Source organism: Schistocerca americana, chromosome 7 (assembly GCF_021461395.2).
Source record: "Schistocerca americana isolate TAMUIC-IGC-003095 chromosome 7, iqSchAmer2.1, whole genome shotgun sequence".
Classification (NCBI taxonomy): Eukaryota; Metazoa; Arthropoda; class Insecta; order Orthoptera; family Acrididae; genus Schistocerca; species Schistocerca americana.
Window position 1 is genome coordinate 288,615,036 of NC_060125.1, and position 24,901 is coordinate 288,639,936.

Genomic DNA, 24,901 nt, shown 5'->3' on the forward strand with positions numbered 1-24,901 from the left:
AAATTACCGCGGCGAAGCTCCGTCTAATTAAATTTTGCATATAAATTTCACTAACGAGCAAGATGTCTCGCTCCTAAAGACCTTCTTACGGGAACACCGACCAATATCAAGTGAACAAAATTTCTCTACATAAAACTTGAATAACATTAAAGACACATGCAGGATAAAAGAATCAACGGCCGTCGCCCCAAGCAAATAAGTTTTACAATGGACGAAGATGCTATAGGATTTAATCGAAATTGGGGTGGGAATACAAGATGCCCATTAGCCATTAGTAATTATTTTAAGGCACCTTAAGCTTGCGTCAAAACATGTCTCCTCAGGCAGGCAGACTGTCATGCTTATAATCTCAGTGAGCCTTACGGCGCAATGACCGATCAAAAATCACTAGGAACAGGGCGTGAAGTTTGTGAGACCACCATGGCAAATTGCTTAAAACAATAGGGTGCCGCAAACGGCTGAACTAAATTATGCTAAAAAAAGCCTCTAGACGGTGTTGCTTAGATTCACTTAGGTGGTTTTTAGAGGCAATCAGCTGTGGTAAATACACTATTGGCCATTACAATTGCTACACCACGAAGATGACTTGCTACAGACGCGAAATTTAACCGACAGGAAGAAGACACTGTGATATGCAAATCATGAGCTATTCAGAGCATTCACACAAGGTTGGCGCCGGTGGCGACACCTACAATGTGCTGACATGAGGAACGTTTCCAACCGATTTCTCGAACACAAACAGCAGTTGACAGGAGTTGCCTGGTAAAACGTTGTTGTGATGCCTCGTATGAGGAGAAGAAATGCGCACCATCACGTTTCCGACTTTGATAAAGGTCCGATTGTAGCCTATCGCGATTGCGGTTTATCGTATCACGACATTGCTGCTCGCGTTGGTCGGGATCCAATGACTGTTAGCAGAATATGGAATCGGTGGGTTCAGGAGGGTAATACGGAACGCCGTGCTGGATCCCAACGGCCTCGTATCACTAGCAGTCGATATGACAGGCATCTTAACCGCATGGCTGTAACGGATCGTGCAGTCACGTCTCGATCCCTGAGTCAACAGATGGGGACGTTTCCAAGACAACAACCCTCCGTCCGAACAGTTCGACGACGTTTGCAGCAGCATGGACTATCAGCTCGGAGACCACGACTGCGGTTACCCTTGACGCTGCATCACAGACAGGAGCGCCTGCGATGGTGTACTCAACGCCGAACCTGGGTGGACGAATGGCAAAACGTCATTTTTTCGGATAAATCCATGTTCTGTTTACGGCATCATGATGGTCGCATCCGTGTTTGGCGACATCACTGTGAACGCACATTGGAAGAGTGTACTCCTCATCGCCATACTGGCGTATCACCCGGCGTGATGATATCGGGTGCCATTGGTTACACGTATCGGTCACCTCTTGTTCGCATTGACCGCACTTTGAACAGTGGACGTTACATTTCATATGTGTTACGACCCGTGGCTCTACCCATCATTCGATCCCTGCGAAACCCTACGTTTCAGCAGGGTAATGCACGACCGCGTGTTGCAGGTCCTGTACAGGCCTTTCTGGATACAGAAAATGTTCGACTGCTGCCCTGGCCAGCACATTCTGCAGATCTCTCACCAACTGAAAACGTCTGGTCAATGGTGGCCGAGCAACTGGCTCGTCACAATACGCCAGTCTACTCTTGATGAACTGTGGTATCGTCTTGAAGCTGCATGGGCAGCTGTACCTGTACACGCCATCCAAGGTCTGTTTGAGTCAATGCCCAGGCATATGAAGGCCGTTATTACGGCCAGAGGTGGATGTTCTAGGTACTGATTTCTCAGGATCTATGCACCCAAATTGCGTGAAAATGTAATCACATGTTAGTTCTAGTATAATATATTTGTCCAAATAATACCCGTTTATCATCTGCAGTTCTTCTAGGTGTAGCAATTTTAATGGCCAGTAGTGTAGTAAGCGAAACATAATCATAAAGCCCCTCTGGCCAGTATCATGTGTAACTGAAATATAGAACGGCAAAGTACGGCCAACATTTTAGCTCAAGGGGTTGCAGACAAGCAAACAATGACAGTAGCCGATCAAACATACAGAAGGAATTGGCTAATCCTGGTGGGTGGCAACGCAAATAAACAAATAAATCACAAGAAGCTTTGACGAAAAGAAAACACTACCAAGAAGGAGTTTTGCGACATAAATGGAAGGTAATAGGCATGTTTCTACATCTGAACGTTGTTTATTCAAATTTCGCTGCAGCCGCGTATGTGTGACGCTAGTGGTGCCTCTGTGAGGATGCAAATCAGGTTTGCTTCAAACACACGTGAGCGTTTATTACCTTTGAGGTTGGACGTGAGTTGCTGCTAGTCAAGAATGCCTTTAAGGCTACGAAGACGCCATTATCAACAGCTCACTGAGTTTGAACGAGGTCGTGCAGTAGGGCTACCAGAAAATGAATGTTCCTTCTGCGGTGCTGCAGAAATACTTCGCAGGAATGTAACCACTGTAAGCGATTGCTAGCAGCGGTGGTGACGAGAATGTACGGTCGCAAGAAAACCGGGATCTGGACGGCCACGTGGTACTACCGACAGGGAAGACCATTGTGTTCGGTGTACGGCCATGGCGCATAGTACTGCATATGCAGCAGCAGTTTGAGCAGCATTTGGCGCTAGAGTGACACAACGAACTTTTACAAATAGGTTCCGAACCTGACGCCCTGTAGCATGCATTCCACTGGCCCCAAATCACCGCCGTTTGCGTCTTCAGTGGTGTCAATCGAGAGCTCAATGGAGAGTAGGGTGGAAGTCTGCTGTGTTCCCTGATGAAGTCTGGGTCTGCCTTGGTGCCAGTGATGCCGTGTGTTGGTTAGGAGGAGGTTGGTTGAGTACCTGCAACCAACGTACCTGTGTGCTAGAAACACTGGACCCACACCTGGAGCTATGACTGGGGTACGATTTCGTACGACAGCAGGAGCACTCTCGTGGTTATCCCACGTACCTTGAATGCAAATTCATACGTCAGTATGATGATTCGATCTGTTGTGCTACCATTCATGAACAGCTTTCAAAATGGTTCAAATGGCTCTGAGCACTATGGGACTTAACTTCTGAGGTCATCAGTCTCCTAGAACTGAGAACTACTTAAACCTATCTAACCTAAGGAGATCTAACACATCCATGCCCGAGGCAGGATTCGAACCTGCGACCGTAGCGGTCGCGCGGTTCCAGACTGTAGCGCCTGGAACAGCTTTCCGCGGTGTCTGCTCCAACAGGATAACGCTCACCCATATACGCTGTTGTAGCGCAACATGCTCTACGGACTGTCGACATGTTACCTTGGCTTGCTAGATCACCAGCTCTGTCTCCAATCGACGACACATGGCACATCATCAGCCGACAATTCCAGAGTCGTATATAACCAGCATTAACCATCCCCGCATTGACCGACCAATTGCGACAGGCGTGGGATCTGACATCTAGCACCTATACAACACAAAGCACGCACGTTTGCATGCTTGCGTTCAACATGCTGGTGGTACACTGGTTATTGATGTACCAGCATTTCACATTTGCAATGGCTTATCCGGCGCATACATTATCCTGTGATAGGAGAGCATTATGCTGACCCCATGACGTTCCATACTGCAACCAGTGACGCCATTGGCGGAGGATGATCGTGGTCCACTAACAACGTGTATAGATTAGTTAAGGTGTACATTTGTCTCTTTCACATGTTCACTGCTAAGCCAGACAGACACACAGGACACCCATAGTACACACCACCGAAAATCCTACAACTCCCATGATACAGTTACCCCTGGCAATCTTCATAAACCCATCACTTCATTGTTCTCTGTGTAAATGTTTTATAAACAGTCAACAATTCATATTTTGTCTTTTAACCAAAACAAATCACTATGTGCATTTCATTTTTGAGAAAATATTCAATTTTAAGGCTATTTAAAATGTTACTATGTATTAAATTTTTAGAAAGGGGGTGAAATAACAATGAAGAAAAAATTATGTTACAGATAGAATAACATACTGTAGTCAAATGTTCAAATGCGTGTGAAATCTTATGGGACTTAACTTCTAAGGTTATCATCCCTAAACTTACACACTACTTAACCTAAATTATCCTAAGGACAAACACACACACCCATGCCCGAGGGAGGACTCGAACCTCCGCCGGGATCAGCGGCACAGCCCATGACTGCAGCTCCTTAGACCATACTGTAGTCATTACTTCATAAACCATAATACAGTTTTGTGACAAAGCTATATGTCATGATGATAAAAGCCGTCCCTCGTGTTCATTAGTTCTTGTGGTACTTGAAATGTAACGGAAGCTGTCCAAATTCTCCTGTTTGTTAAATCTGCCTACTCGTTTAATAACAGAAAATAATAAATGACGCTTCTGCGAAAGTTACTTTCTGGTAGCTGTGCCAGACCCGTCTTTTGTGTTAATACGGCGCCTTGGCAGCAGAAAATTGAGTCTCGGACCAGCTTTCCATGTAGTGGAGAAATCGCAGCTTTGAGTTTTACGGTGAGGGACGAGGGCGCCACCAGCCGAGGCGGCTTGTCCGCTGGTTATCTCTCAGGCCGCCCGTGAATACCGCTACAAACCGCCCCGACTCGACCGTTCCCTCGTTTCATTGCTTTGGGCATGTCGTAGCTCACTCAAAGAAACCGAAGCTAACTGAACTATTTTCATCTGCTACAAAATTTGCTCTTTGCCGGAGATGCGATATTTAATCACCACTTGCTCTGATTCGGTACTCCCGTCTGAAGATAAGCAGAAATATTCAGAATGGTTCCGCAAAACCATATGCATAGTTGTGTATTAGAAATGGAAGATGGGCGAGTGATGTGGGTCTTGCACTCCTTGTGGAGGGGCACACCGGTTGCCACCCTGCATACTGTCCCTTGGGGGTGTCAAACATTTAAGCTTTAAGTCAGTGCATCAAAAGATATGGCCATTCAGTTATGTCACTTATTTGATACTCGCGAACTCTATCATCAAAAGCTATAGATGAACTATTTGTATGCGAGTCGGGCCTGGTGATCTACCGATAAAGCGTGTGCCTGGAAACCGAGAGGTTGCGGGATCGAATTTCAGTCGGGCCACGGCCTTCGTTCTAAATTAGTCCTCAAAGATGTGAGTAGTCGCCATAAACCACACTTGTTTCGGATTACACCCTAAACTCTAGGTCCCCTTTCCCTGGTTGGATAACTAGGTTAGATTAGTGACACACAATTCGCTGAAGCGGCGCACTACAGAAAGACTTGCATCAAGCGACTGAGCGACCCAAAATTATTATTATTATCTTCATATTTAGTTACATTTGTATGGTACCCTCAGAGTGTAAGTCCTGTTGGCAATTGTCAGGTTTTTTCGGGTGATGACAACTGACCGCATCGAATAGCGGAGTGCAACTCTAGTCAGCCGCATTGGTGGAGGAATGGAATGACTTACCACAAGAACTCTTTACCAACCTTGTGGCCAACATGGGAGCACGTTTCAGAGCATTGTAGCGTTATGAGTATGTGGGCGAGTTAGTAGTCCACCTAGGGCTGGTAGTGAGGAGAGCTGAATTTGCCTGCTGGGCTGGATGCAAGTTGGTGGGACGAGGACGTCACACGGCTGCCCCATGTGATCTCAGGTGAGAGACAAGGAGCGTGTCGCCAGAAAGGAGAAAGGCCCAAAGCTGGGAATTTGGATGGCTGATGCACACATGACCTTTGTTCAGGAGAAAGGAGATTGCTGGCCGGTGTAGCTGTGCGGTTCAAGGCGTTTCAGTCTGGAACTGCGTGACCACTACGGTCGCAGGTTCGAATCCTGCCTCGGGCATGGATGTGTGTGATGTCCTTAGGTTACTTAGGTTTAAGTAGTTCTACGTTCTAGGGGACTGACGACCTCAGAAGTTAAGTCCCATAGTGCTCAGAGCCATTTGAACAATTTTTTGATAGGAGATCCACCAAAAATGGCAGAATGTCAGACAAGCTGAAAGATGGCTTCTTATTGCTTTTCGAGAACCTATAATTTCATAGTAAAATATTATATAAAATCAGCCTCAGAAAAATGGGGCGCATCCGGTGACGCAACAATATTTCAATATCTTTAATATTACAGAAGTTAATATTTCACAGTGTAAGATGCAATATTATGAGATTTACTTCTTCTAGTATTGAAGACAACTTTATAAGTTGAAATGACATGTTGAATGTCACAATATTAGCACAAAAATAGATGCTTTTACACTGTTTGCAAATGACAAAAAAAAAAAAAAAACTGTTGTCGGGATAACGCATCTCGTCAACATCAAAAAGTGAAATAATCCTAAACACAACAATATTAATATATTAACTCTCAGAAGGTTAAATTATCAAATGGTTCAAATGGCTCTGAGCACTATGGGACTTAACATCTGAGGTCATCAGTCCCCTAGAACTTAGAACTACTTAAACCTAACTAACCTAAGGACATCACACACATCCATTCCCAAGGCAGGATTTGAACCTGCGACCATCGCGGTCGCGCGGTTCCAGACTGAAGCACCTAGAACCGCTCGGCTACACTGGCCGACTTAAATTATCCTAAACATGACAATATTAAAGATTAACTAGAAGTTTCTTTACAAAATTGTTCCTACATTTACATTGTGATGTTGGTCAGTACTATGAAAACCGTCCGATTCTGGTTCAAAGTTCGGTACTATTTTTAGGACGACAATCAAGTCTACAGTGGATACTTAGTTATGCGACAAATTGAGCAAAAGATTACCTGGGCTCACTCGAGTTTACAGTGGACACACGCTGGTGAACCAAAAAGTTTACACCTCTGCATGCGGTATTTACCTTAGGCTGCAATGAGCTGTCGTCTACTAGGCCGCTCTCTTCCTCTCAAATTCCTATAAACTCATTACACCTAAGCTGAATTTTCCAGCAGAAACTTTCTTTACGTTTCTCGTTATGTGAGAGAACATGTACTCCCCCAGTTTTAGAATGTGGTGATATACACGCACATGGTTGGAGCAGTGTGCATATTATAATGCTCTCTCAGTTCTTGCAAGAACAGTTAACTAGTTAGCTCGTTCGTTTCTCCACAGTTGGAGCTAAACGATGCTACAACTAATTTGTAGCTGGATATCAGCTGCTGTGAACGCAGTGTTTACACAAATTACTCTTCTGTGTCGTACAGAGCGTTATGTGCTCCATTCTGGACTTGAGCCAATTCAGAGAAGAGTCCTCAAAAATTTACATCTTGTCTTACTCATAGCCGACCTGTCTCCCCACCTGGGTTCTTTCGTGCTTCACGTCACAGTTTTTTCAACCAATAGGAGCGTTCCTCTTATTTTGTGGAAACTCTAACAATCGCAAGGTGCCTACCATTAAATTGCGTCGAAACTTTGGCTCTTTTCTCCTTCCCAGCGCGTTTCCGCCAATCGGACGTTTTGTGCCCATTCCAGACACCTAAATGCGTACACTGACTCTCTCACGTGTGTACCTCTCGCTGGACACATGATCGAAAGTGCGTCACTGGTCTTGTTTTGTATCCATTTGGAGTTTCAAAATGCAGTTTTCTAAAAGCTTTCTTTCCTGTCGTCCCTCAGATGGGCCGCCGGCCGAAGATGCCGAGCGGTTCTAGGCGCTTCAGTCTGGAACCGCGCGACCGCTACGGTCGCAGGTTCGAATCCTGCCTCAGGCATGGATGTGTGTGATGTCCTTAGGTTTAAGTAGTTCTAGGGGACTGGTGACCTCAGAAGTTAAGTGCCATAGTGCTCAGAGCCATATGAACCATTTTTTTCAGATGGGCCATTATACTTGCTCTCCCTGTCTGAGTCACCTGGTCGCTCGTTGACTTTTCGACTGGGACACCCCTTTAAGTGGTTTCCATGGTACCTCCTGTAGCGCGGCCTTGCCTCTTCCCTCATCCCTCTGAATTCCAAACTGAAACGCCTCTCACTGCTTGTCTCACCTTCCGCTCAGACATGCATTATAGGAATGGCGTGTTAATTACCATTGATTGAGTGTTACCCCTTTTTGCATTACATACATAAGTTAGGTGTCATATTCACCTTCCTGTTGCGATGTATGAAGCTCTCATGCAAGGTGTGAATCTGACCTTCATTTATTTTGCCACTTTACAACAGTGAATAAATATTTTTGCGAAAAGTTTCTCCATTAACGACTTTAAACGCTGCATACAATATCTCAGATGATAACATTACACCATAGCTATCATTTCTGATAGCTAAATATATGTATATATCTTATTTCTTGGGTTATAATATTTTTTATATCTTTTCATTATGCAAATATTTGTCAGAACATCGTGTCCTCCACAATTACACAGCAAATGATTACAGCACGAATACCTCATGTACGTCATATTGTCATATTTGAGTATTCATTTAATGAACACATTACTATACTATCACAAATTGATTTAAATATTAATTACAATTGATAATACGAAAGAAGTGGTCTGTCGCATGTGTTAGTTGACACTACTTCTGTGAAAGAGTGCCAAAAAACACTTCTGACAAGCAGGCCTATATAATTGTTTAAACGATATTTAATGACAAGCTGGTGTCATTTATCATGAGCACAAGGATATTGGCGTATTTATTTGCGGACAAACCTTTATTTATATTTATTGTGAATGGGCTGAGTGTGACAGAATGTTTGTAACATTTCTGTATTTAAATATTGTTGTAATATATTAGTTTAGTCTGAGTAGTTTAGTTTGAGTCAGATCATGTCTCTAGGGTTTAAGAACGACTTAATTTTGTTGGGGGCAGCCTTCAGCCAATGCAAAAGTAGACAGTAGCCCATCACCACGGGAGTCGGGTGGAGACTGGCTTTTTCGAATGAAGAGCGCTAGGGAGCGATTCTGCAGACTCGGATGTTCATTCTGGAAGGAGGCATATCTGGTTGTGGTGACGAGCGATACCGATTCTGGAAGGTGAACAGCCCCTACCATACTTCAACTTCTGTAGGGAATTTATATTTTGATATGTCTGATCGTGCTCCAGAGTAGAACTCTTAACTTTTTCCGCTTGTATTACGGAACTGAGTATAGACAGAGTATGAGTTACTGTTGTTTGTATCGGGTGAGTTAATTTGTACATCATCATGTTGAACTCCGAACTTTTTTGGGTTGGTGAATATTTCATGTATTGTAATCACGAAATGGACTTAGTTTTCGCATTTTTGACAACAATTATTTTGGGTGTTTTGCTACCATTCTCGTAAGGTTGTCATTGTAACTTTACTGCACTTGACAAAGGTATTTTCTGTCTATATTTTAATCGAATATCGTAGGATCACTTCCCGTTTACCTGAGATGTTCTTTCTTGAATAAATATTATTCCACATGATGTGATTCTTGAGTTTCTCCCGGCGTATTTGATAATCAAAATATCCACGGGTGTACTGCCGGTCTAGTGTCCAACGGGCACAATATTTCGGCGATGATACATGTCGCCATCATCAGGTGAACTGACGGACTGAGCTCCTGTGAACGTGCTGCGCACTATCTCTGACGCAGAGAGTCTACTCCAGGAATTGGAACATCTGAGAACTGTATTTCTTAAAAATGGGTGCTCAGGGTGGCAGATTCAACGTGCTCTCCGCCCAACCACTACAGCACAACCTATGGAGATGGATGAAGTCACGAGGGAGGAGGTAGGCACTGCGTTTTTTCCATATACAGGCGCACTCTCGGGGAAAATCGCCCGCATTTTGAAGAAACACCGGGTCGGAACTGTGTTTTGTCCTCCGAATAAAACTCGTGCACTGGCGGGGAGCGCCAAAGATGACCTCGGTTTGAGGAAGGCCGGCGTGTACCAGATTCCGTGTCAATGTGGCAAGTCGTATATTGGTCAGAAGATGCGTACCGTCGAGGGTCGATGCCGTGAACACCAGAGGCACTCTCGACTGATGTATCCGAGCAAGTCGGCGGTCGCTGAACATTGTTTGTCGGAAAATCACGCTATGGAGTATGAACGCACGAGGATTCTGGTACAGACGTCGAGATACTGGGACAGCGTTGTTGGAGAGGCCATCAAAATTCGCACCAATGACGACCTCATAAACCGTGACTGTGGCTATAATCTTAGCAAGGTTTGGGAACCAGCGATTGGGTTAATCAAAAGTAAATCGAGCAAACGTATAGTTGTGACGACCACGGCGGACAGAGCCATCACACCGACGTCATCTCAGACGCCGCCGCAATCTGTTCCACCGTGCGATCATGGCGCGGGGAGCGAACGGCGGAAGGAGCGCGCTGCGGGCGGAGGGTATTTAAATCGGCCGCCGCCGCGACCGAACCCAGTTCCCTTTGAGCAACCATAGCGTACGGATCTCCGTGCCGGCACGTTCACAGGAGCTCAGTCCGTCAGTTCACCTGATGATGGCGACATGTTTGATCGCCGAAATATTGTGCCCGTTGGACACTGTAGACCGGCAGTACACCCGTGGATATTTTGATTATTATTCCACTTAATTCTCTGTAGTCTACATCAATTACAAACATTAGAGCAGAACCCATGTTATTAAAGTATTCATTTAAGTTTTATTTTGTATTTGTGGGTATTTTATTAAATCGCAATTTTAGCCAGTGCACAGACTATTTAACTGAACGATCGTAGCAGCAGCTTATTATTTGCAGCGAATTAGCTGCGGGGGATGAAAGCAGACGTGTGCGGCTTTACCCTATGATTACGCTTTTTAGGCAGAGCAGTGCATAGCTCAAATACCTGAAGGACAAGTAAGTGCAATTAAAAACGCAACTGGTTTGCTCGAATGGAACTGTTTAGAAGAGCAACTACACTAGCAGTAACCGTTAGGTACGGTCACCGCATGCACTGCCCTTTTCGGTAATCACGCATCCTATTAAGATCCATGTCCAGCGTTTTGTAATGTCCAGGGGACCATCATAAATCTCGGTGACTTGAGTATAATTATTGTCCTTGAATAACAGTGTCATTTCTGTTCGTCAAAATGCTTAATGAGTTCTATTGCCTGCTGTGCGCCGGCCGCGGTGACCGAGCGGTTCCTGGCGCTTCAGTCCGGAATCGCGCGACGGCTGCGGTCGCAGGTTCGAATCCTGCCTCGGGCATGGATGTGTGTGATGTCCTTAGGCTAGTTTTGTTTAAGCAGTTATAAGTTCTAGGGGACTGATAACCTCAGATGTTAAGTCCCATAGTGCTCATAGCCTGCTGTGCTATACTGTTCTTTCTATGCACGGTCAAGTTTCATCGAGCGTGTTTTTTGGCAGTGACATCATGAGAAAGTTACATCTGCCTTAGAGTTTTGCAGACCTGTGTAGTTATATAATTTTATTTTTTGGCGGTTGTAATTGTACTGCATTAAAGCAGAACTACGAACGTCAATGTTATTGTTTCAGGTTGACATTTACCGTTTCTCCATTTCCTGGGCACGGGTACTCCCCTTGGGTGACGTCAGTCAAGTCAACCCATTGGGCGTGGAATACTACAACAAACTAATCGACCTGCTGATTGCCAATAGAATTGAGCCTATGGTAAGACAAACTACCTCAACAGACTTTACTATCTGGATAAAATAATTTTGTAATACTAAGTTATTTTGAATTTCTAACAGCAACCTTTCTTCTTCCACGGAGGTAGATGCAAATCAAGTGCGCGAAATTAACAAAAATAATTATAGATTTCGAGGATTTGTCACACACTATCCAAAGACAGACTTTTACTTCAGTCTGATCCCATACACAAATACATCATTGCAAATAAAATTATACTGTGATTTGTAATTCTTGTCTACATGACTCAAGACGAAGGAACAATTTTTGCCCAGGCGCACAGAATAGAGACAAGTGAATAAGGCTATTTAGTGCCCTCTAATATTGTGTCATGTCATCCCGAATGGCCAATGGGGCTTCGCATCCACAGGAATACATTAACTGTGGTTTTTGTCGAGTTTAATAGACATTTTGCACCTTCTGTTCCATAGCTGGATACGGAACTTCTTGGGCAGTTCAGTACGTCACCAAGTAGACCTGAAACACATACACATGTTGAACTCTACAGGGGTGGTGAGGAGGTGTGGCACCCTGGGGTCATTATTCGTGTTGGACTGTTGGACATCATATCCACTCAACACTGAGTAACGGCTTTTCCAGAAGATTCCTAGCCGATTATATATTGCTTTATACGTCTCATCACTTCTGTGCCTCCGTTAACGCATACAAATCGTTTCCTGGATATTTAAATTCTTTACTGCTAGCTTAGTCTCGTTCGTCTCGTGATTTCATTCTATCTGTGCGCGAGTCCCGTCAACGAACGTAGATAGTGTAATACACATTAATATGTGCATTTTCCATAAATAACTACTGTTTCAAGGTTACAAAATCATTCCTCATGGACCGAAGGTACACAAAACAGGACAGAAAACTGTTGGAGAAGCAACTATAAAGCATGCGAAATTTAAAAGTAAACAAAATTTTCAAGATTCGTAATGTTTTATAGAAGCTCGAAAATTAATACAGACCTTCATGCGAGGCGCTTTTAACACTTACCAAAGTGGAACATTGTTGCAGAATCTGGCGAAAATCCAAAGAGATTCTGGTCGTATGTAAATTACAACAGGAGCTGCTAATGCTACCGATGACAGCGCCACCAAAGCGGATTTACTCAACATGTTTTTCCGAAATTTCATCACCAAAGAGGGGTGCAGTAAATATTCCAGAATTAATGTCAAGAACAGCTCACAAACTGCAGATTTTAGAAGTATATACCCTTGGTGTAGCGATGCTGCTTATGTCACTAAATAAAGTCTTCTGGTCCAAATTGTATACCAGTTAGGTTCCTTTCAGAGTATGCTGATGAAATAGCTCGATATTTAAGGACTTTGTACAACGCTCGCCCGACGAAAGATTCGTATCTAAGGATTGCAAAAGTTGCGCAGAGCGCACCAATACACAAGAAAGGAAATAGGAGTCAACGCTGAATTACAAACTCATATCAAAGACATCAATCTGCAGTAACATTCTGGAACATGTGCCGTCTTGGAACATTATCAAATACCTCGAAGAAGAAACGATTTGTTGGCTCTTACACGTCACGGTTTCAGAAAATATCGTATTTTGAAACACGAGTGGCTCTTCATTCACACGAAGTAATGAGTACTATTGACTGGGCACGTCAGGTTGATTCCATATGTCCATATTTCCAGAAGGCTTTTGACACCGCTCCTCACAAATGGCTTCTAATCAAATTGCATGTCCTTGGATTATCGTCTCAGCTATGACAGCCTGGGTTCGTAGCAACTGACGGGAAGTCGTCGAGTGAAACAGAAATTACGTATGTCCGGCGATCCACAGGAGGTGTTAAAGTCCCTCTGCTGTTTCTAATCTACATAAACAATTCGGGAGGGATTGTAAACAGCCCTCTTATATTATTTGCAGTTGACCGTCTAGTGATGTCACCGGAAAATGAATACGATTTACAGAATATTTCAGAGGAGATATCTGTATGGCACGAAAAGTGAAAATTGACTCTGAATAACAAAAAAATGTGAAACCTTGCACATGAGTACAAAAAATGCATTAAATTTGTGTTATACGATTCAATTACGACTACGAATAACTTAATATGGAAGTAAGACGTAGAAAATTTTGTGGGGAAGGCGAAGCAAAGACTACGTTTTATAGGTAGAACACTTTCAGATATGCTACGAAGACTTCCTTCACTGCGCTTGTCCGTCCTCTGCTAGAGTATTTATGAGTGGTGTGGGATTCTTACAAGATAACATTGACGCAAGACATGCAAAAACTTCAAAGAAGGGCAGCTCGTTTTGTGTTATCGCGAAACTGAGGAGATAGTTTCACGCATATAATACGTGATTGGGGGTGGCAATCACTAAAACAAGGCGAGATCCTTTCATAGATTTTCAACCACCAACTGCCTGCTCCGAATGTGAAAATATTTGGTTGACTCTCACTTACATAGTGAGAAATGACCGTCATAATAAAATAAGAGAAAACAAAGATCGCACGGAAAAATTCAGGTGTTCATTTTTACTATGTGTCATTCGACTGAGGAACGATCGAGCAATCGTCTGAAAGTAGTTCCGAAAATCCTCTGCCAATCACTTTGCTATGAACGGCAGGATAATGGTGCAGATGTAGTGTAGATGAGCCAAAACTTTCTGAACAATCCCGCCGCGCAATTAAGTGTCCCGTAGTGGAGTTGAGGGTACGTGAGGCGGTGCAGAGACGAATGGGTAACCATACTAGCGACGGTACAGACCACGAGTACCGAAATCCACTTACAGCAGCGATTTTCACAAAGGCCAGAGTGTTATGGCTGTTGCCTGGGAATTATCACCTCGGAAACAGAGAATCTGGTCAGCTGTTACCATACTATAGTCGTGAGGAGCCACATATTTGTTGAAGGATGGTGAAACCGCCAGCAACATGTTGGACGTCCGCAGCTCATCACAGGACTTTGAGGTCGAAAGCTTTCCGGCTCTGTATTGCTGGATAGGAGGCGATGTGTGGCAGTTCTCATGACAGAATACAATGCTGGTGCAGGCTCATATGCAGCATATATTGATGAACATGGGGCTGTACAGCTAACGTCCGCTATGTGTTTCCATGTTGACCCAACGACATCTTCAATTGCAGCTTCATAGGACACAGGATCATTGACACTGGACCGTAGGTCAATGGAAACGTGTAGCATGGTCGGACGAAATACCTTCATGTTACACGATGTCGCACGTCTTGTCGGAAACGTCGACTGCTCAAAACATGCAGCAGATCGGCGAGGGTAGTTTTGTGTCATGGGGTGACGTTCACTTGAGCTTCTATGGGACCTGTGGCTGTAGTCGAAGGCACCATGTCAGTTGTGGACGATGTGAGCTTTATTGCAGTCCACTTGGATCCCTTCATTCATGATGTGTTTCCCGAGGACATTGGGATTTTCCATCAGGATAACTATCCGTGTCATAAGGTCCTACATGGGTTCACTGAACAGGATGGAGATTTCGCGTTGATGTCTAAGGCACTAAATGCACCTTTCTGAAGCAGGTGGAACACATCTGGTACGTTACCGGGAGCCAGCTAGGCGCCTACAAACCACCAGTCCATAATTTACGGGAACTGCGTGAAATTAGGATAAACCTCCGGAAGCCTACCATGTACTTGCCGAGTCTATGCTACGAGGAATCGCTGCTGTATTAGGTGCAATAGACGGACCAATAAGTTCTTGAGCAGGGGGTCATAACGTTTTGTCTCATCAGTGTAGTTTCAGCTAATTATAGGTCTAAAATTATATGTTTGTGGTTCAAATGGCTCTGAGCACTATGCGACTTAACTTCTGAGGTCACCAGTCGCCTAGAACTTAGAACTAATTAAACCTAACTAACCTAAGGACATCACACACATCCATGCCCGAGGCAGGATTCGAACCTGCGACCGTAGCGGTCACTCGGCTCCAGACTGTAGCGCCTAGAACCGCACGGCCACTCCAGCCGGCTTATATGTTTGTGCTCATCAAGTAATATACTGAACATATATAAGCGATGACCGACAGTTTGAATATAACGCTTCTGTAATTCGTTTCGGCGACAGCAGCAGGAAACAGCTGTAGTGCCGGAGGTCCAAGGTACAGAGCGTGTATTGCACGGCCCGGTATGGCGTTCCAGAACTACAAATTAATGATACTGATAATTCTGTACAATTTGTATTGCTTTCAGTGAGAGGGGTTGCAGATAAATAGTAAGCAGGATTCGGGTCCTGGCCTTGATACAAATTTTTGTCGCCAGTGAATTCTTTCCTTGCCCAAATGTGGCAGAGATCGTAATTTCTCCTTTCTGAACAAATAATATATTGCTTCTTGCTATCTATAGCGCTAAAATTTTTGCTTTGTGTTTTTTTTAAGTTGTGCGTCATTTGTTTTGTGAGTGGTTTGGTGCTAGTAGGAACCACTTTCCATTTCGTTCCAACTTGTTTACCCAACGTTGTAAATTATTTACTAGATACGTTCCGCAGCGCAATTAAAGGGTTATTTTTTTCGAAACCCCGAGATTGTACCCCACTGCGACGCTGGTTTGAAATTTGACTCAAACGTGCCTATAACCTTCCGCTGTAATTGTACAAAAGCGTAGCGCCCTGCAGAGTAGCCCTCGAGCTAGGTGATGGTTTAAAAAGCAAGATGGCCACATATGAGAAAAAAATTAGTGTGGAATGTAAGATGGGTTAGTGTTGTCACACTGGTACCTAATTTGAGCACAATTCTGCCCAACGCCACCTTGGAAGTGACTCACGATAGAAGCGTCGTGACACCCCTTCTTACCCACATTTCACCCTTGCTTTTGATACCTGTGCGATGGAGGTTAGAATCACGACACCCAGCATTGAAAGTAAGCAATTTTTTTATGGACGGCTGAGGAATACATTTCAGACACACCGCCGCTCCTTATCGACATGAGGAGATGCCATAAAGGTTTGAATGAAACCACACCTTCTCCTGGAGTGTTGATTCCCATGCATTTTGCGATCTAAAACGACAGTTCTCAGCTCAATGAGCAACAGCAAGACGTTAACCTTACACACCCCCAGGGCGATTCAGCCCTTCTCTAACGACATCGTGGGCAGGCGACCGCACTGAACGTGGTCGCGTCCCTTTGGAGTGTAGCGCGACTGTAATTTTTACTCTGATGTACAGGATGGAGCGTTCAAAACTATTTTATGAAATATGAAAGTGATCCCAAGCTGTGAAGGGTGTTTATGATTTTTCAGCCCTCCTATTTCTCAACCTCCTGTCTTGTGATCACTAAGGGGGAGGGGGGGGGGGCACATGCTTGAATAAAACGGCAAAGATTCCCCTAAAACCCTCCAATTCGGTAACTGGAGTTTCTGAGAGGGACCCTTTGCTGTCTTATTCACGCTTGTGTCAATATCACATCCCTTCCACTTCCCCTCTCCCCACCAGTGTGATTTCCCTAAATCACTCCAGGCAAATGCCGGGATGGTTCCTCTGAAAGGGCACGGCCGACTTCCTTCCCCATCCTTCCCTAATCCGATGAGACCGATGACCACGCTGTCTGGTCTCCTTCCCCAAACCAACCAACCAACCAACCAGTGCTCACGCCACAGGAGGGCTGAAAAAGGATAAAAAGCCTTTGCTACTTCGGATCACGTTTAAATTTCGGAAAATAGTGGTGGGGCTACACTCCAAAGGTCATGCTTCAAGACTGATTCTGTCGCAGTTATAATCATACGTTAATCGCCGGTGTGGCCGTGCGGTTCTAGGCGCTTCAGTCTGGAACCGCGTGACCGCTACGGTCACAGGTTCGAATCCTGCTTCGGGCATGGGTGTGCGTGATGTCCTTAGGTTAGTTAGGTTTAAGTAGTTCTAAGTTCTAGGGGACTGATGATCACAGATGTTAAGTCCCATAGTGCTCAGAGCCATTTGAACCATTAGAGCCATACGTTAATCGACACTTTCTTTGAGTTGTCAATGGTGTACGCCTGGTTGGATAGGAAGGAGTTGAAGTTTGTGTTGTCTGAAGATGGGTGTAATCCCGAAACGAGTAAGATGTTCTAATAAAATCGAACATCTAATGACTTTATTGCGATTGTACAGCACTGATTGCCAACTATTTACTTAAAAATGATCGCAGGCCTCATACGGGATTTTATGTCCTGTATATTACATTCCAAAGGGCTGCGATTACATTCAATGCGGCTGTAGACCCACGATTGTCATTAGAGCAAGGCTGAATCATACTGAGAGTGTCTGCAGTGTCAAAGGCTGTCAAGAACATTTTCCTGTTTTTCATCGCACTGCAAACCGCAGTTTTAGATCGCAAAATTTGTGGGAATCAACGGCCCAAGGGGAGGAGTGGTTTATTGACACCTCTTATGCCATCCCCTAAGTTCGTTTCTCGTCAATGCGGAGTGACGGTGCGTGCGAAATGTTTTCCTCGGCCGCCCATAAGAAAAGCGCATGTTACAACTCCGGCCATCGCTATGCTGACCTCCATAACAGAGACGTGGGTAAGGGGGAGCCTGCTGAACTTCCCATCGTGTGACACGTCCACGGTGGTATTAACCAGAATTATGATGGTATTTAGTGCCAGTGTGACGTCATTAACCTACCTTGCACCTCACATGAACTTCTGGGCTCTGACCTTTCTTCCTCATCTGTCGACACCTTGCTGTCTGAGGCATCGCCGAGCCCGAGGGTGACGTCGTAGGGCGCCAAGCTCATCGAACATTACAGAGCAAGGTCGGAGGCACCTTCGCGCTAAATTTCAAAATTCTGCAACGCAATCGGAGACACTTTCGAAAACGTGGCCCTTTAACTGTGCTGAGCAGTGTGTGTATACTCCATTCACGGACTTCCCCTGCTGGTTTTATCTTCTACGGCTTCCTATAACAAAATGAGAGTTATTTTCTGATGTCCCATAACATGTTCTATTATTTTGTCCCTCTTGTAGTAATTGTTTCCCACACGTTCCTTGCACTGGTAATTCTGCGGGGAATCACTTCTGCACATAGCATCACAAGCGATTTGTGTCTCTTCCTTTTCGATTTTCTCTCTGTTCTTGGTTCACTTCCAGACAATATTGTATTCCATGCGCACATTCATAAAAACTTCTTTCTGAAGCTGAGGCCTATATTTAATATCGGCAGATTTCTTGTATTGAGGAATGTTGCCTGCGCTGATGTCCTTATTTCTTCATCTGTCATATGTTATTATGCTTGCAATACAGGAGATTCTTTCTGCTATGCGGTCTCCAGCTTTGATGATCCGATCACTCACAGTGTCTATCTCCGTAGCTGTGTGGTTAGTGTAAATGTTTGAAATTCACCGACCCAGGAAGTATTATAGGCCCTCTATTGTTCCTGACCTATATTAACGACATAGGACACAATCTGAGTAGCCATCTTAGATTGTTTGCAGATGATGCTGTCATTTACCGTCTTGTAAAGTCATCAGATGATCAAAACGACTTGCAAAATGATTTAGATAAGATATCTGTATGGTGCGAAAAGTGGCAATTGACCCTGAATAAAGAGAAGTGCGAAGTTATTCACATGAGTACTAAAAGAAATCAGCTAAATTTCGATTACGCGATAAGTCACACAAATCTGAGGGCTGTAAATTTAACTAAATACTTAGGGATTACAATTAAAAATAACCTAAATTGGAACGATCACATAGATAATATTGTGGGTAGAGCAAACCAAAGACTGCGATTCATTGGCAGAACAGTATAAGGTCTACTAAAGAGACTGCTGACACCATGCTTGTCCGCACTATTCTGGAGTATTGCTGTGCGGTGTGGGATCCGCATCAGGTGGGACTGACGGATGACATCGAAAAAGTACAAAGAAGGGCAGCTCCTTTTGTATTATCGAGAAATAGAGGATATAGTGTCACAGACATGATACGTGAATTGGAGTGGCAATCATTAAAACAAAGGCGTTTTTCGTTGCGACGGGATCTTCTCATGAAATTTCAATCACCATTTTTCTCCTCCGATTGCGAAAACATTCTGTTGGCACCCACTTACATAGGGAGAAACGATCATCACGATAAAATAAGAGAAACCAGGCCTGCACGGAAAAATTTAAGCGCTCATTTTTCCCGTGTGCCGTTCGAGAGTGGAACGGTAAAGAGACAGCATGAAGGTGGTTCATTGAACCCTCTGCCAGGCACTTTATTGTGAATAGCAGAGTAATCACGTGGATGTAGATGTAGATTACTGGTGGTGCCAAGGATTTTTGGTTGGTGGGAAGCACTGGTGCCAGGTACCCTAAGGCTTGTGATGCAGACTGAGGATTTACTTCAATGAGAAAGAGCAGCTGCATGGTTTGGAAAGCCGGGAAAACGACTGAAGAGCGCTGTTCTGACCACATGCCCCTCCACACCGCATCGTCAGGAGACCGAAGGGCAGAGAATGACACGGCGGCGGTAGACGTCCATTGGGCCTTCAAGGCTTGTACGAGGAGCTCATTGTCACTCACGGTATTCTCCAGCTCCAAATGTTGCAGTTTTCGCAAACAGCAATACATCACATTCATTAAAAAATGTTTGCATGTTCTCCTGCTTCCACATAAGCTTGGTGCAAGCCAACTAATTTCTTCATAGCACAATGTCTGATTTTACCTAGAAATGTTAAATTCGCAGACATAGGATTGAAAGAAGTGCTGTACACCGAATCGGAAATTTTAAACATTGTGCGATTTCCATATGAGATGTAGACATGTATCGACTGGGTTACAGTGAGAAGCTACAATAGCTTGTTACTTGAGAGTTGCCATTATTACTTCAGCATGATGAGGGTGTTGACTTGTTACATGCGAAAAAACTAAGTACTGATTGTAATCATGTAATCTGCACTGATAGAGGATCCCTGCTTTCAAAACTCTCAAATACATGTACGAAGAACAATAACTAACAAACTTAACATAAATAAGAAAAAATTGAGGATAAGAAAAACGATGATGTTTCTGGAAATTCGTATGTTCACGTAGAGATGTTCCAGATTAAACATATTGTCAGTAGTGTTTCTCTGATAACTTTTCTTGTAAATAAATTTTAAGTTCTTAATTAACACGCGAGACCATCAAGTCTAGGATCGTACTGGTTTAGCGTTTTCTTTGTTTGCTTCCTTATAGTGTAGAGAGGTCCTTCATTGGTATGCAACAACAGTTTTACAAGATAGAACTGAAAGTGTCGGTTCCTCATAATACATAGAAATTTTATTTCTGGAGATTTCCTTCAAGGACACGTCGTGCTGTAATTGTGGTTTTTATTTTTCTACTGAAATTTGATTCTTTGGCGAGTTACAAGCGTGTGTGTATGTGTGTGTTAATGTCGTAAGTTTCTCACTTATCACTAATAAGCGTCCAAATACTCACTGGCATTTTAAAATTCACTGTTAATCTTTTTTGGTCTGATTATTCTCTTTTGAATGACAGTAGTTATATCAACAGCTTTTAGGACACGTTCTTGACGCGTACTGACTTTAAACAGTCTAGTAAGATCAGTTACTGTAAATTATGTGGAATATGAACAGATAATTATTTGGGCAGATCTATAGCTGGAGCTTCTTCTTTCGCACTACAGCCTCCCGTGGGCCTTGATCTCCTAGAAAAAGTGTCTGCATACATATCCGCTCCCTGCTTTTCTCTTCCGCCCTCGGATCTTCATCTCAGTGAAGTCAGCCAACACATTGCATAGCCATTTCCCTCTTGGTTATCCTTTCCTTGTGGTGGATTACAATCTGTCTTTCATTATTAGTTTTTGTATCCCATCGCCTACAGTTCTCTGAAACTTCATAAATTTTGGTATAACTTTCACGTGTATAAACTGTTGTAGTTTATGGTTGCGTCTTACTTTCAAACTCTCTTGCTCTCTGACAGGTCCTCATGGTTTTAATGATTTATATTTTAAATGCCCTTAGGTTGTTTAAATCTTCTGTCGTCATTGCCCATATTTCTGACTCATATGTAAAAACTGGTCGTATTCATAATTTTGTTGTTCTTGTAATTAGAAAATTCTTAAATACCTATAAGTTCGCATAATAGACTCTATTTCCTGCTCGTATCCTTTCTGTAATACATTGTCTCTTACTGTTACCATTGGTACTAAGGACACCTATATAAAGGAAGCACCTTTATCAGAGTCCTGCAGGAGATATGTTGTTCTACCCTTGGAATTGGTTATTACCTTTTGTTTTGACTTATTATCGTTTAACGTATGTGCATTGATGAGGCAAAATATTATGACCATCTGCTTAATAGCGTATTTGTCCGTCTTTGGAGCGAAATACAACACTGATCCTATGTATCAGTGATCCGACAGTTTATTGGTAGCTTTTTAGAGGCATGTGACATTGGATGTCTAGACACAAGTCATGTAATTCGCATAAACAACGAGCCGCTGATTTACGTACACGATGATGGCACCGTATAGCGATCCACACAGGATTTAAATCAGGCAAACTGGTCGCCGAGACATCAACGTGAGTTCACTAGAACGCTCCTCAAACCACTGTAGCACGGTTTTTGCTCCGAGACACGGAGAATAATGCTGCCGAAAGATGACATTGCCATCAGGGAAGGCAACAAGCATGAAGGGATGCAGATCGTTCGCAGCTGTCAGCGTGTCTTCGATTACTAACACAGGTGACATGAAAGCGTAGGAGAATGTCTCCCATAGCATAATACTGGCGCGCTGCACGTTTCGAGACTCTATTCATCTCGATGATGGCGTTTGTGAAGACGACCATCGACCCAGTGTAGTAAAAATGTGATTCAGCCTAAGAGCCAACACATTTCCGATGATCTACGGTCGAATCCTCAAGATCCCGAATTCACTGCAATCGTAATTGACGATGTCGTTGGGTCAGCTTGTGATTACGTAGGGGTGGTCTGTTGCAGAGCTCCATGTTCAACAATGTACGCTGAATGGCGTGTTCTGAAATACTCGTTCGTGCACCAGCATTGTGCTCTTTCGGCAGAGATGCCACAGATCGTTGTCTATCCTACTTTATAGAGCAGACAAGCCTCCGAACTGTACGTTCTGTGAAGAGTCGTGGGAGTCCACCTGTTAAGCGCCTAGTGGTAGTATCACTGTCCTATCTTTTTCCGCAGAGGCTTACGACAGTAGCACACGGCTTCGCCGCTTTTGAGATATTCGTCCACAGGCTCCGCGCAATAATAATCTGCCCTTTGTCACAGTCGCTTATCTCAATGGATTTCCCCGTTTGCAGCCCACATCTTCGTTAGGGTCATCCCCCGTCCGTATCTGCTCCGCTTACGTACTTTTATTACCAGGTCACTTGGCCGCAATGTCACCAGGCGGCAACCAACGTCGCGGTGGGCAGTGCTCGTAATGTTTTGATTCATCAGTGTACATTTTAGCTCCTCCTGCCTCCATTATTTCATTCATGTCTTTGTGGTTGTTCGTATAACTTGCCAAAATTGCATAAAAAATGGCTCTGAGCACTATGCGACTTAACTTCTAAGGTCATCAGTCCCCTAGAACTTACAAGGGGAGGCCGCCAATTGTGAAATTCAGATTCGATTCATACTGCGCACAATTAAAGCTCATGGCCAAAGGTGTAATGTGGCAAAGCACCAAGATGCACTTCTGAGCCGTTGTCGAGAAAATCGACAGTTAAAAGAAACCGTTGCGGTGAAATACTCTCTACGATTAACGATTTTCTACAGCGTCGTGGCGCAGCGGTAAGCGCTCGGGTTCGTTATCCGAAGGTCGCCGGATCGAATCTCGCTCCATGCAACTTTTTTTAATGAATTGCTTATGCATGTTGGTGAAGGCGGATCGCTCTCCAATTGTACCGCCTCCATTTTTCCCTTATTTTTTTAACAGGGTGTACCAAAGCTCTCCCGTCCGCACTGATTTTCGACGATGTTATAAGTTGCGCTAGGGACCGCATCTACCTTCTTTCGAAGTTAGCACGCAACTACGCTGTTATGCGGGGGCTCGTTTCGGCCCATTCAACATCTGTCCTTCAAGTGTAACGAGCGAGTAACAGAGTTTATATTTCATACCTGCCACAGCAAATTTGTGTTCGTGGTGTCTCTATTCTAATTCGAACGTTTGACTTACGCTATACGAATTCGTTTTGAAATATCGTTTAACATTATGAAGATAATTAATAACATTTGTGAAATACAACTTTGTTTGCGGAAAACATAATGATGTTCGAAGTCGCCAGTTTTTCCACGACAAACGACTTTCAACAACTTATTATATGCATAATTGTTGCAACTGATTTCCGGGAATTATATATATATATATATATATATATATATATATTTGAATTACAAAAACAAATACTAAAAAAAAAGGTTCAAATGGCTCTGAGCACTATGGGACTTAACATCTTAGGTCATCAGTCCCCTAGAACTTAGAACTACTTAAACCTAACTAACCTAAGGACGTCACACACACCCATGGCCAAGGCAGGATTCGAACCTGCGACCGTAGCGGCCGCGCGGTTCCAGACTGTAGCGCCTTTAACCGCTTGGCCACCACGGCCGGCGCCAAAAGTGCATAATCGTCAGCATGTGCACGTACGTATATATGAGCGGATATAATCATTATTGTACCCCTCTCATTAGTTTTTACTGTTTCGTACCTCAATCGGTAAAACACAATGCTTACAGGATCACTTTATTGTCCGCCCGCTTGTTTTTCCGACTGCTGAGACCAGCTTGTTGTCAGGAACTGCCAGAGGTGTCAAGTTGAAATTTTTCACATACTAAGGTCTGCGGTTCCTTGGCGGTGTAAAAAAATTTAAGCTTCTAAATCAATGCAATCAGAAGATACAGCCGTTTATGTCACATATTTTGATCCTCGAAAACTCACCCAGTAAAATCTACTGGTGAAATACCTGTATATATGTCCAACACAATGGTCTAGGGATAAAGGGTGTGCCTGGAAACTGAAAGATACTGGGATCGAATGTCGGTCGGACCATGGATTTTTTAGTCTTAGTTTTAACCTAGCATTCTCCTCTCAACGATGTGAGGAGTTGGCAGAAACAACACGTAGTTTGCATTCCACATTAAACTGTTGGCCCCGTTTCCCCTGTGGCGTCCACCAGGCAGTTCACCCACACGAGGTTATTATCATTATATATATGCAAAGAATTTTTAACATGTTGCAGCCCTGTCAGCAACTGTGATGAATTAACGTCATAAATCCGCTTCAGTTGTGAACTGTTACTGGTAATTACCCAGGTTTCAGCTAGAGTAATCTAGCCTTCTTCAGAAGCAGGAAACCAAACTAATACATGCTAGAATAAGGCACGGTCAAACATAAAAAGGTACCACGTCAACCTTCTTTTCTTAGCTGAGGAACAGCCCTGGCC

At 43.8% G+C, this 24,901-nt stretch overlaps 1 protein-coding gene across 1 annotated transcript in view; it reads left to right on the plus strand.

The window, feature by feature from the left end:
- The window catches only part of LOC124622432 (myrosinase 1-like), a 308,720-nt gene that overhangs the window by 61,785 nt on the left and 222,034 nt on the right, over positions 1–24,901 (plus strand). Inside the window, exon 3 of the mRNA XM_047148127.1 lies at positions 11,409–11,543. Coding sequence (XP_047004083.1) covers positions 11,409–11,543 — 135 coding nt within the window. The remainder of the gene's footprint in view (positions 1–11,408; positions 11,544–24,901) is intronic.